Source organism: Westerdykella ornata (genome assembly GCF_010094085.1).
Source record: "Westerdykella ornata strain CBS 379.55 unplaced genomic scaffold EI97scaffold_9, whole genome shotgun sequence".
Taxonomy (NCBI): Eukaryota; Fungi; Ascomycota; class Dothideomycetes; order Pleosporales; family Sporormiaceae; genus Westerdykella; species Westerdykella ornata.
The window spans coordinates 452,518-464,273 of record NW_022986859.1 but is presented as its reverse complement, the minus strand read 5'-3'; the positions used below and the strand labels follow the sequence as shown (position 1 = coordinate 464,273).

The following is an 11,756-nucleotide window of genomic DNA, read 5'->3' as shown; positions in this document are numbered from 1 at the left end:
GCAAAAGGAAACCAGCAATCCATGTAGGAGGCTTCTACACCTCAACGCCGGATCCAATGCCACAGTGCAGATGCAGCCAAAGAAAGAAAATGCTTTAGGAAAACAAGAAGACATGATCATAAAAGCAGCGTATAACATCCCCCTCTTGGGTTCTTGGTCAACCCGATCCCACTCCCCCATAACTCCGCGGGCTCGTCCCGTACAGCAAGCTCCTCGCCTCGTCCAGCGCCTTCCCCCTTCCCGGCGGACTTCCAGAAGAGCCCACGATACTCCTCGCCGATGCTGGACTCCCGCTGCGCACGGGGGTGCTCGCGCGGCTCACGCTCGGCGTCCCCGCCACGCTGACACTGGGCATCCAGCCCCTCATCCAGCCGCTGGCGCGCCTCCAGCGGCGGTGGATCCGCTTCCGGATGCCGTGGTCGTTAATGACGACGACGACTTCTTCCTCTTCGTCCTGCGCGATCCGGGGGGCGGCCCTCCTCGACCTGCCTCTCCCCACGTCGTCCGCCTTGATCCCGTCGCCGAAGACGCAGAACTGCAGGCCCATGCACGCGTCCATGGCTAGCACGCCCGCCGCGCCGAGGAAGAAGGGCAAGGCCCGCTTGACCCATTCCGCCCGGTTGCTGCCCTCGAGAGCGACCCAGCCTCGTCCCGCGCCCCGCGCGAAATCGTTCCAGGCGCAGGGGTTCGTCACCAGCGAGCTGGCGTAGAACAGGTTGCCGAAGAAGGCGGCCGCGAACAAGGTGGGGGACAGGCCAGCCGTGGAGCGACGGAGGTGGTTCTTGTACAGCTGGGGGAGGCGGGAGCCGAGGTAGAGGAGGGTGGAAAGCCACGAGGCGAACGTGCCGAGCGTGTGTTGTCTGGTAGAACTAGAACTGCTGCTGTTGGAAGCGGCGGCCGCCAAGGAAACGGGGGAAGAAGAAGAAAGGGATGATCGAGGATATGAAGTGGGTGCGAAAGGGCTCACGGGACTGGCGGCTGTCGTATGCGACAGAACCGCCAGTACCATGGAGAGGTATAGGACCGTCTTTGGAGACGGCATCGGAGGAGAACCCGCTACCCGTCGTACAGTTCGGTTCGGGGGTGTGTTATTCGTCGTCGCTCCAGGAGACGCTCGACTATATTTAGGGGAGCGCGCAAAGTTGGGGATCCGGAAGGCATCCATGGGGTTGGAGCGGCGGGGGATGTAGCGTCCTGAGCTAGGGGGGATGGCTTTGGTGTCGACGACGACGAGTGTCTTCCCAGCGCCGTCATTGACCTGGCCCTGATCATCACCCCGCAAACCGTCCCATACCTCTTGCATAACTGCTGGACCGCCGCCGCCTCCTCCCAGTGTATCCTCGTCCTTTGCCCATATCGACCTCAGCGGCCGCCCATGCTTCAGCAGCTCGTACCATATCCACTGCGCCACCAGTACGCAGTCGACCGTGACATAGTATCCCGCGATGATGACCTGCCACAGCGCCTGGCCCGTGAACACGCAGCCCAGCAGATTCGACACGTCGCCGAGGAGCCATTCGACGAGGAAGAACAGGCTCAGGCCCGACGTGGATTGCAGTCTATGGTTCTTGTATATCTGAGGGAGTTGGGCGAAGAGCCAGGCGACGATGCTGCAGGTGCCGAGGACGGTGGAGAGGAGGGCGAGGTTGGTAGGGACGCACGTGTGAAAGGACGCGGAGAGGTGGTGCAGGAACGCGTTGGTGGGTTCGCAGTGGGCTGGTAAGGAGGGTTGGACGACGTGGAGAGGAGAGAGGTAGGGCGGCATGTTGTCATGGACGCAGGAATGGCGTCGTCCGGCCGGCCCAGCGCCGCGGTGCGCTGGATTTCTCTGAATATAAAACGCCCGCTGCCGCCTGTGTCCTTTTGGGGATGTGAAGTATCCAAGAACACAATCCCCGGCCGTATGCCTTAAGGGATGCGTTCAAGAGCCTCCTCGTGTTAACAGAACAGAGGCAGGCGATCGATCAGGCGTCGAGCTGCGGGTCGGTGAGTCACAGCCACGGGGGCGCAGTCGTAAGCTGTTTCCGAGCGGACGCTTTGTTGGAGACTCGGTTTCTCCTGTCAGCTGGAACTCGCCGGTGATGGACTATCTGAAAGCTCCTGTTCCTCGTGTTCGAGGAGTGTTGGTTTGTGGTCTCGGTGTTGGTCGTTCCAGGGGCGGGAAGGCTGCGGGAGTCCAGTGAAGATGCGTGGAAGCCCGGCTAGGTCGGCACCTTTGAACCAGTTCGGACGTCCTTATGTTAACGGAAGAGGAGGCGTGACGGCCAGGAAGCAAGAGAGCAAGTGGACAAAGTACTGGAGACACTCGACACAGTTACAAAACACAGCCTGGGCGATACCGGAGACGGCGGAGACGGGGGAGAGTCGTCAGTAGCGTAAGCATCTGAGGGGAACAGAAGAGACAGGACCATTAGTAGGTTATTCGGCGCATACTGTAGGATCAGGGCGGATGACCACAAAGGAGGCCAGTCGCGCGCGCCCGCTTGCCGCTATCTCTGGCATGCTGGAGGGCTGCGTGACTGGCCTTGGGCGTTGGGAAGCGATAAGGGGACCGACAACTGCTTATCTGGGCGCTGGTTTGGTGGGGGGGAGATGTGAATGTTCCCCGCCACTAATCAGCGCCAGGCCTCGGCATTTCCAGGGGATAAATATGTTTACTTGTATGAAGACGGTGCGGAGGTATCGTCTTGGACATGGAATTATTAAATGCGACTTTCCCCCTGGACTCTACATGCTACCCAAAGCTGCTACCCAAAGCACCCTCACTTCTACGGACAAATGGAAACCAAGGCTCTATAACCTCTTGCTCGCCGGAAAGAAACGCCATGTTCAGCGGAGTGAATCGAACCCAGACCAACCCAGGTTACACCAACTCAAATTACACAGAATTATTACATCGCAGCAAATACGTGAGAATTGCTCCAGGCGATTTGATACCAGAGCTCGCGTGAAGGTATATGCAGATGGGGCACCGCTAGAACGACTTTTGCGACAACGGGAATTCCAGAGCCCGGGGTTCGTTTACACTCTCGACACATCGCGGCCAAAGACTTTCGCCTTGAGCCAGTCCACGGCGACCAGCACGCGGTTCCTCGTGCTGAAGCACATGCTCAGGTACGCGCTCCGCCAGAAGAAGTAGGTAATGGTGCCGCCAGTCGCCAGGTTGCCCGCGTACCACGTGATGTCGGCCACCGCCTTGTCCGACCCAATGTATGCGAGCGAGCCCTGGTGCGAGTACTGGAAGGGCCCAATCTGCTTGACCCGACGCAGCCTCTTGTGCAGCTCCTTGATCTCCTGGAAAACCTTCTCGCGCGCTTCCTGGTTAGGCGCCTTCTCCTGAGCTTCCGAGAGCTGGGCTAGCTGCGCCTCGATGGCCTCCGTCTTGGCCATGTTGTTGAACATGCGGGCAAGGAACGCGCCTTCTTGAGCCGCGACCTGGGCCGTGGGGGCGTAGTTGGCGACGGCGCAGTCGCCCACAGCCCAGACGTTCTCGGTGCCCTTGACCACGAGGTACTCGTTGACGGCGAGGCCGCGGCGCGAGTCCTTCTGCGCCGGGATCTGCTCCATAAGGTCCTTGACGACGGGCCGGACGGCGTTGCCGGTCGCCCACACGAGAAGGCCGTAAGGGAGACGCTCAGTCTGCTTCTTGCCATCCGGGCCCGTCGATTCGGCTTCAATGTACTTCTCCGTCACATTCTTGACCATGGTCTTGGTACGGATTGTGATCGTCTCCTCCTTGAACGTCCTCTCGGTGTAGTCGATCAGCTGCTTGGAGAACATGGGCAGCACGTTGGGCAGTGCCTCGACCAGGGTGACATGGAAGTGATCCTTGATCTCGGGAATCCACTTCTTCAGGTCCGAGTTGAAGAAGTCCTGCAGCTCGCCAGCGAACTCGACGCCCGTGGGGCCACCTCCGACTACCACCATGTGTAGCAGGCGCTTGACTTCCTCGGGATCCTGGTCCTTGAAGGTGGCCGTTTCGCAGCAGTCCATGATGCGGTTACGGATGCGCTGCGCATCGCCCACCTCCTTCAAGAAAAGGCCGTGCTCGCGCACTCCGGGGATGCCTGAAATTGTTAGCTTGATTGAAATGGGGAGGGCACGTAACTCACCGAACGTCGCGTTCTCAGCACCCACGCCCACAACCAACATGTCAAAGGGCACCTCGGTCGCGGAGATGTCTCCCTTGATTTCGGATTGATCATTGATGTAAACCACCTTCTTCTCGTAGTCGATCTTGGTCGCCTCGGCCTCGTAGAACTTGACTGCAGCCTTCTTGTGCCTCAGGAAGTTGCGGATCGGCTCCATGATGGAGCGGTGCTCGATGGTGCCGGTTGTGCATGACGGGAGCAGCGGGGTGAAGAGGAAGTAGTTGCGCGGCGACACGACGATGACGTTGTAGTTCTCGGTGTCGAGCTTCTTTAGCAGCGATACGGATCCCCAGCCGGTTCCTGAGAATGAGTCAGTACTCGGCTCAGGGCAAGTCAGCGAAAGAGCACCCACCGAGAATGACCAACGTCTTCTTGTTCGGGTCCGGCTCAGGCTGGTCTTCTGGGTTCCGCATCTCCCAGATGCCATAGCCCATGTATCCCAACCCTGCGAGGGCCGACATGTATGTGAGGCGCCATGTCCAGCGCAATACTCTGAACCGCCTCTTGGGAGCCGGAGGCGGTGGGCCAGCCTCAGTTGACTGCCGCCTAATTGATTGCCGTAGAGTTATTTGGTGGAATGTGGGCCGCGCAGCCCAGCGAGCCCTGCTGGTGAGCAAAGCTGGCCGCGATGTGGCATAGGACCGGCGTCCTGCTTGTGAGAGCTGCTGCGAGAGAAGACTTCCCGAGGTGGCGAGGGGCCGCATGTTGGGGGCCATTGGGCTGTGGAAGGCCGCAAGGACGTCGAGCTGAGGGAGAAGGACACGAATGGGGACGGTGATGGGAGAGTGGTGGCCGGTGATGGTGGTTGGGTCGAGGAGAGACGGATCACTTTTTTTTCCTTCGATGACGAAAGATAAGCCTCGCCAGGGGACAAGGTTCCGTGCACTCGAACCTCACTTATTATTAGGCTTGAGCATTAAGTTACTTATTATTATTTACGACACAACAACATCCCACGCGTTATTATTATTGTTGCCATTGGCACGCTCTATTTTCTTTGCTTTTCTCTTCGTTTGGCTGTGCTCTGCCGGCAGGCGGTCCCTACGCTCCCCAGCCCGACTCGGTTTCCATCTCATATTAGCACCACGCAACAGAGGCTGCACCACACGCCTCCTACTACCTACGCCCATGGCGAATTCAGGCGGGCCGAGAAGTTTGCTGATCCGCCAGCGGGTGCTAAAAAGGCTCTGTAGAGCTTGGGCCTTCCAACGACCCGTAGGCCGGTGGGTGAAGGTGGAAATCCTTCATAGCGAGGCTGCACATCCAGATCGGACGTTTTTTTTCCCTGCAGTACAACCGGCATGCCTAAATCGTACTTCTTACTAGTCCACGGCTTCCCTTATTCTGCCTGACAGCGTCGGGTCGTCGAACTAATCAATCGAATCCATTCCTCTGTCCAATCAAACCGCCAGCAGGCGCAACAATATACTGTAGCAGGTCTTGCAATCGTTAGCTTCATAGCGCACCACTATTTACCATCGTAAGAACCAGAACAAAACTCTACCTGTAGCATTATTACGTCGTAGCTATTTGACTTGCGCCAGGTAGGTAACTCTACCTGCAGAGGAATTGCAGCGGTTGTTTAATTGGACGTGTGGAAAGCCGCCGTACGTTTGCTTGTTCTCGTCCAAATACAATAATGAATGCTTCTATATCCTTATTGGAGAAATTGTCTATTTGTAGTGCCGGACGTAGACTAGCATCCAATCCCTATAGAGTCCAGCAAAGTCGTCCTCTCACTGCTTGTTGTTCCTCTTGGTCTTCCTCCTGCAGACATTCCCTGCGTTTCCGCCGTTCTGATTCTGGCCTTGATCCTGGTTCTGGTTCTGGTTCTGGTTTTGGTTCTGGCCCTGGTTCCCATTTCCGTTGTTGCCATTGCTAGCCGCACTGCACTGGTCTTGATACCTATCAGCTTTTGCATTGTTCACGTCATACACAGAACTCACCCTTCTGGGCCTGGCAATCCGAAACGCTCAGACTTTGATCTCCACCGTTCGCCGCATTTGCGCATGCATTGAACTGCTGGTCGCAGGACCTCTGCAGCGCGGCAGCCAAGTTCACAAAGGTGTCACCCTTCACTTGGAACGGGCGGTTCGGGTTGCCCGAGTCGACAATGGGGGTAGCTTCGATGCCACCAAGCGCGCCTGAGAAGGTCTGGAGGTTGTTCTGCCGGGTGTGGATGGGGCCGGCCAGGGCGAGGGAAAAGACGGAAGCAAGGATAACAGCGGTCTTCATGGTGACTGGTATCTGGAATTGGCACGGGTATTTGAAATGCTGAATGCAGAATTGAAACAAAAAGAGTGACCAGACTCGAAAGAATGTAAGATGCCGGAGCAAGAAGCGAAAGTAGGAACTGAGAAGCTGTGATGAGGAGCGAAGTCCTCCGTACAGGACGGGACAGGATACTTGTACCCAGCTCGCATGCGAAGCGCACCTCCCGTTATTTCGTTATCGCTTCCATCATGACGCAGAGTGTTGCCCCTTCATCGTCGCGTCGTGGGAAGGCGTCATTTGAGACAGCCTTGCGCAGTCACAGCCGCCGAACCTCTCCCAACTTCTCCTGGCAGGTTCCGGAACGGGTGGTTCGGTACAACAAGTCTTCCCATCGAACCAGTCTTCGCCGCATGTTTGAATTATAGGGGCGCGGAGCAATCGCATAAGGGATAGGTCGATGCTGAAACTGTCACTGGAGGGGTTTCGGACTTTCGTGAGTTGCATTGATGTTTCATCGAAGAACCCTGAACTATGGCGGTTACTGAGGTGAACGGTGGCGAGTGACTTGCTCCAAGTGGATTTGAATCATTGTCGAACAGAGTACGGGGTATGGCAAGGAGTCGTGGGAGACAATGAAGAGAGCATGTCGCAGCTAACCCGAAGGAGGGACCCCTGTGTCGATCGCGACGAAGCGAGCCGGGAGGTGAGGAGGACGATGACAACAACTCAATAATGGTCCGGATGCCACCAAGAAACAACACCAGAACGAGCTTCAACCGCCGATGGCGTTACCCTGAATTCAGACGACCAGAAATGTGGTCATTGACTACTAGGCAACACATATTGCGATCCCGTCAACGCCTGTCACGCCTGCAGACTCATGTGGCACCTCGACATCGCAGTCCAAGAATGGACACCATTCGTTCATCATTCGCTTGGTTGATTCCTCGCCATTTACATACACCTTGCAACTCGTCTTCTGTGAAGTCCGAAGAAAATCCAGGAGAGTACCGTCCCGGTGGCTACCATCCGGTTCATCTAGGTGAGGTCTCCAATGACAGGTACCAGATTATTTCAAAACTCGGTTATGGTGTTTACTCGACCCTCTGGCTGGCCAAAGACTTGACGTAAGTTCTCGCCAGTTGTTCCCATAGCTCATAACAATGATCAAACCAGTTCTCAATCACCCAACTATGTCGCGCAAAAGGTTTTGACCGCGGATTCGTATGGGAGCTCGAATCCAGTCTACGAACTCGACATCCTCAAGCACATAGGTCGCACCGATCCTCGGCATCCGGGCTACAAACACGTTGTCCATCTTTTGGACAGCTTCGTTCACAAGGGTCCGAATGGAAACCATCTCTGTCTTGTTCTACAGCTCATGGGGCAAAGTGTTTTGAATGTGCAACAACGTTGTCCAAATAAACAGCTGCCTGTGCACTTGGGACGACGAATTGCCGAACAGCTTCTGCATGCGCTTGACTGGCTTCACGGCTCTTGTGGAATCATTCACACAGGTATGGCATTGGCTCATCTCGAACTGTCATCTAACAGCATTCGGCAGATATCAAGCCGGATAACATCCTAATCGAGATTCCGGATGTAGAAGAAGCCGTTCGGAGTCATCTTGTTAAATTGGAACGACGCACCAACGACCGCCTAGATAACTCTTCCTGATATCGCGGCCAATAGTGACTGATTCAGTATCCGACTTACCGGAGCTGAACATCAGAATTACTGACTTCGGCGTTGGTATGTGCCAATATCTCTCAATTCCCTTTCTTTCATCTTCAAGGCACTTGATTCATTCATTGCGTACAGCTTCCTGGAAGGACAAAACACCTGACCGACTGGATCCAACCACCGTCCCTTCGTGCTCCAGAGGTTTTTCTTGGTGCTCCATGGGACAATAGTGTTGACGTGTGGGGTTTCGCTTGCGTTGTACGTCTCCCCAGACTGGCTTGAGCTCGTCTACTTATGAGAAGCAGATGTACGAACTCCTTCAGGGACGAGTACTGTTCCGAGGTAGACCCGGTCCGAAAGATGTCTGGACAGCCGAAGAAGACCAGATAGCTCAGATGATTGAGCTGTTTGGTCCAGTTCCGCCGTCTTTGCGGAAGAGAGGCGAATTTTCGAGCAAGTATTTTGATGAGAATGGTAAGAGCAGAAATCAGCTCACCTGTACCGGTTCTAAATTTGCTTTTCAGGCCAGTTATTGCACATCAAGCAGCTATATCCCTGCTCATTGGCGAGCTCTTCTGGCACAGACTAGGAACCCCTCTATGACAACACATGACTACGAACAGTTTGAGGCGTTTCTGCGAGCTATGCTTCAGTATAAACCGAGTGACAGGAAGACGCCTAAGGAGCTGCTGAAAGAACCATGGCTGTCCAACGGAGTTTCAGGACTGAACGCACAACAAGCAGCACCCTCACCTAAGACCTAATATCGTGCCCTCGGGGAATGACTCCGTCGTAACTCAATGCTTTTGCAAAGCCCATTTTGGTGGAGCCGGAGTGTCTGAACTTGTGCCCTATGTCATGAGGCCTGTTTCTCAGCTGGCCTTTCAAACGCTGTGTACAGTACAGGTTCGTTCGCGCATGAATGAGCCCTCGCCTACATGGGGATATCTCACCTCCTCTCCGCTGAATTTGAGAAATGTATTGTCGAAGCGGAGTAGTCGCGACCGTGGGCTTTCGTAGGACGGCAACGCGCCCGATACCGGGATCGTAGGGCGCGGGTGAGTTTCTCGTCGAAGCAGAGTGCCTCAATAACGCTCAATTTCCCAGGGTTTCCTTAGTGCATCATGGCCCGTGCGTTGTTGAATTCCCAACGCTTTTCAACTCAGGCGTTTTCGATCAGTTCCCAAACCCTGAGCATAATTTCGACTTGGACTTTGTTGGAAACGTCTCTGCATCCAAAATCCATTGGTGTCTTATTCCACGCTTCGTGCTGACACTCACGCGCTCTCTCTTTCTCGACAACGATGATAAGAAAATGCGAGTGTGAAATGCAGGCCTCCACTAACCTCCGACCACTGCCGCCTCCTCAGCTCGAGCAGCAACTGTTGACTCTGGATTTGCTCCATTCCATGTTCAGCCTTCCTGGTGAGGTTGAACAGAGTAGCTACAAGCACGGATGCATACAACAACTTCGACAGTACATAGAAAAATACCCCTCTTTATCGCAGCCACCGAAATTACCCACATCATTGGACTTCACCCTGAACGTTACCGTGGATCCGGAACATGCATTCCAACTGCACATCCAACTGCCGTTATCACGTCCAGACAGCCTTACGCATGAACAGAACGAGGATCTCGAGGAGCCGCCACCGCCAATTGTCCTATTTCGCTGCCCAACATGGATGAGCCGCAAAGCTCATTCCGAGCTGGTACAACGGATGCCAAGCGGCAGTCCTGACGCCGTGCTTGAAACAGTCGATTATCTGAAGCAAGAATGCAGCCTCTATCTCTCCGGTCCCCCAACCTCGGCTTCTCCATCGAGAAGACAGCAAAGTCACTCCCCAAACCGGGGCCTAGTACGCGTCTGGTTTTATCTCCAATCTCTCTCCACACGTTCCAAGCGTGACGACATGGTGAACTGGGCGTCTAGCTACAAGCTCACTGGAGTCGTCCTCGCTGGTAAACCTGGTATATTGTGTCTTGAAGGCCACCCCGAAGACATCGATGCATACATGTCCGAGATCAAGACAAGGAGCTGGTCAGATGTGCCGTCGCATCAAAAGAAGATTTCAGAGCGGTTTAGAGAAGACGGCCCAGACGTCAAAAGGGTCTTTGATGATATGCGCGAAGTTACAGGCGACATATCAAAGGGCGGCCACAGGGGAAACCGAGGTGAGATGGGCGAGGTGCGGGCGTTGTTTGACAAGGTTGGGTTGGGAGACGTGTTTGCTGAAGTTTTGGGACTATGAATCTATTACCTGTTGCGGAGTCCTATCCGAATTCTGAAGGTGGGCGCGTTTTGCCTCTGTACCTGGAGATGGTCCATCGACGTCTTGCGGAAGCCACCCTCGTACGCTCCCTATGCGCGGTTCGGTCTACATACTATTGAATGCGTTGCTCTAGCACCGTCCAACTTTGCCATCGGAGGATTGCAGCTTAACAAGTAAGAGCTGCCTCCTCAACGGTGCACGAATTCCCATTTCGGATCTGAAGGATGGGTTCATTGGCATCTTAAACAGACCAACGATGCCCATAGTGCGGGATGGGGAAGTCGATCCTGCTGGAAATCAAGTCTATGAGACGTGGCAGATCGATTTCGAACCGGAACGAATGGTCAACGCGGAATACTTGGAGAATCACGTTCGGTTTTGGATAGCCTGGGTCTAAAGCAGGCGGTCTCTATAACTCGTAGTCCCACAATCTCCCGCCAACGGTTTAGGAGTGGGGCCATATTGAAGAAAAGCCAAGTTGAGGATGCCTCACACAGGAAACCCACACCATTTGTCAAGATTTGTCTAGGTAATCAACATGTAACCTCTTCGATCAGACCTTGTGCAATCCATTTAGGCATGCTGATGAATGGAGAATGGCCAGCATTAACCTTGATTACCCTTCCTGTCTTGTTCAACCCCCTGGCCTTTGGTAGTATCAACCAGGTGCTATGCGGTGAGAAGAGTACTCGGTCCGTCACCCGTGCAAGGATGTATGTAGTCGAAACATCTCGCCACGCCGCACATGTTGTTTTGCTCTAATTTGCAGCTGTAGTAAGAAAATGCTATGGAATTCTTTTTATTTTAAACTATTTTTTAATTATATGTAGTTTAATTTTTTTTTGTCTAGTTTCTCTAAAGATATTCTAGTAGCTATAGACAAGTAATACATTTATAATAGATCTTAACTAACTTATATAAGTATAGTAATATATTTTTTACTAAGTAGCTAGCTTTTAATTTAAGTATTTACTTGTATATATAATATAAATTATAGTTATTAGGTATTTTATAGTTTCTACTAGTTAATAACGTACTTGACAAGCGAGCGGCGCGGACAAGCGAGCGGCGCGCATCGCGTGACCACACGCGTTACTACCTTCAACATGCGATGGATCAACCAACTTCCTCCCAATTACTTTTAAATGAGAGTCGAGTATTCCTTGCCTAATCTGCTATTGCACAAGGCCAATTTCAAAAGGTTAAACCAGCTGCAAGGGCATACGGTGCTCCTGAAACTACCCTTCGTCGACGATGTGCTGGAATCCCTTCACGATGTGACTGCACACCTAATTCAAAGAAGCTCACAAAGATCGAAGAATCCGTTATTCTTGAGTGTATTCTCGATCTAGATTCACGAGGATTTCCGCCCCGGTACAGCACTGTTAGAGATATGGCCAACCAACTCCTCGCAGCACGTGGTACCAATACAGTC

The 11,756-nt window shown here is 53.9% G+C and overlaps 4 protein-coding genes across 4 annotated transcripts; 1 reads left to right on the top strand and 3 right to left on the bottom strand.

The window, feature by feature from the left end:
* Positions 1 to 13: 13 nt before the first annotated feature.
* On the bottom strand, positions 14 to 2,067 carry EI97DRAFT_321776 (PQ-loop-domain-containing protein). The gene has a single exon (XM_033794696.1). The coding sequence runs from the start codon at positions 1,763 to 1,765 to the stop codon at positions 158 to 160; it is 1,608 nt and encodes a 535-aa protein (XP_033654336.1). The 5' UTR covers positions 1,766 to 2,067; the 3' UTR covers positions 14 to 157.
* Positions 2,068 to 3,021: 954 nt separating this feature from the next.
* EI97DRAFT_442165 (FAD/NAD(P)-binding domain-containing protein) lies at positions 3,022 to 5,281 on the bottom strand (the record flags this gene model as incomplete). The annotated part of the gene is made up of 4 exons (XM_033799747.1): positions 3,022 to 4,451; positions 4,504 to 4,989; positions 5,049 to 5,059; positions 5,091 to 5,281. 4 exons carry the CDS (start codon positions 5,279 to 5,281, stop codon positions 3,022 to 3,024), a joined length of 2,118 nt encoding a protein of 705 aa, XP_033654335.1.
* A 606-nt stretch (positions 5,282 to 5,887) lies between these two features.
* Positions 5,888 to 6,386, bottom strand: EI97DRAFT_442164 (uncharacterized protein; the record flags this gene model as incomplete). The annotated part of the gene is made up of 2 exons (XM_033799746.1): positions 5,888 to 6,048; positions 6,098 to 6,386. The coding sequence occupies 2 exons, from the start codon at positions 6,384 to 6,386 to the stop codon at positions 5,888 to 5,890; spliced, it is 450 nt and encodes a 149-aa protein (XP_033654334.1).
* Positions 6,387 to 9,457: 3,071 nt separating this feature from the next.
* EI97DRAFT_376255 (uncharacterized protein) lies at positions 9,458 to 10,300 on the top strand (the record flags this gene model as incomplete). Its single annotated transcript, XM_033795544.1, has 1 exon — positions 9,458 to 10,300. The coding sequence occupies one exon, from the start codon at positions 9,458 to 9,460 to the stop codon at positions 10,298 to 10,300; it is 843 nt and encodes a 280-aa protein (XP_033654333.1).
* Between the last annotated feature and the right edge of the window lie 1,456 nt (positions 10,301 to 11,756).

Coding starts and splice junctions, on each gene's coding strand:
- EI97DRAFT_321776 (XM_033794696.1), bottom strand. CDS start 1,765: ATGCCGCCCTACCTCTCTCCTCTCCACGTCGTCCAACCCTCCTTACCA.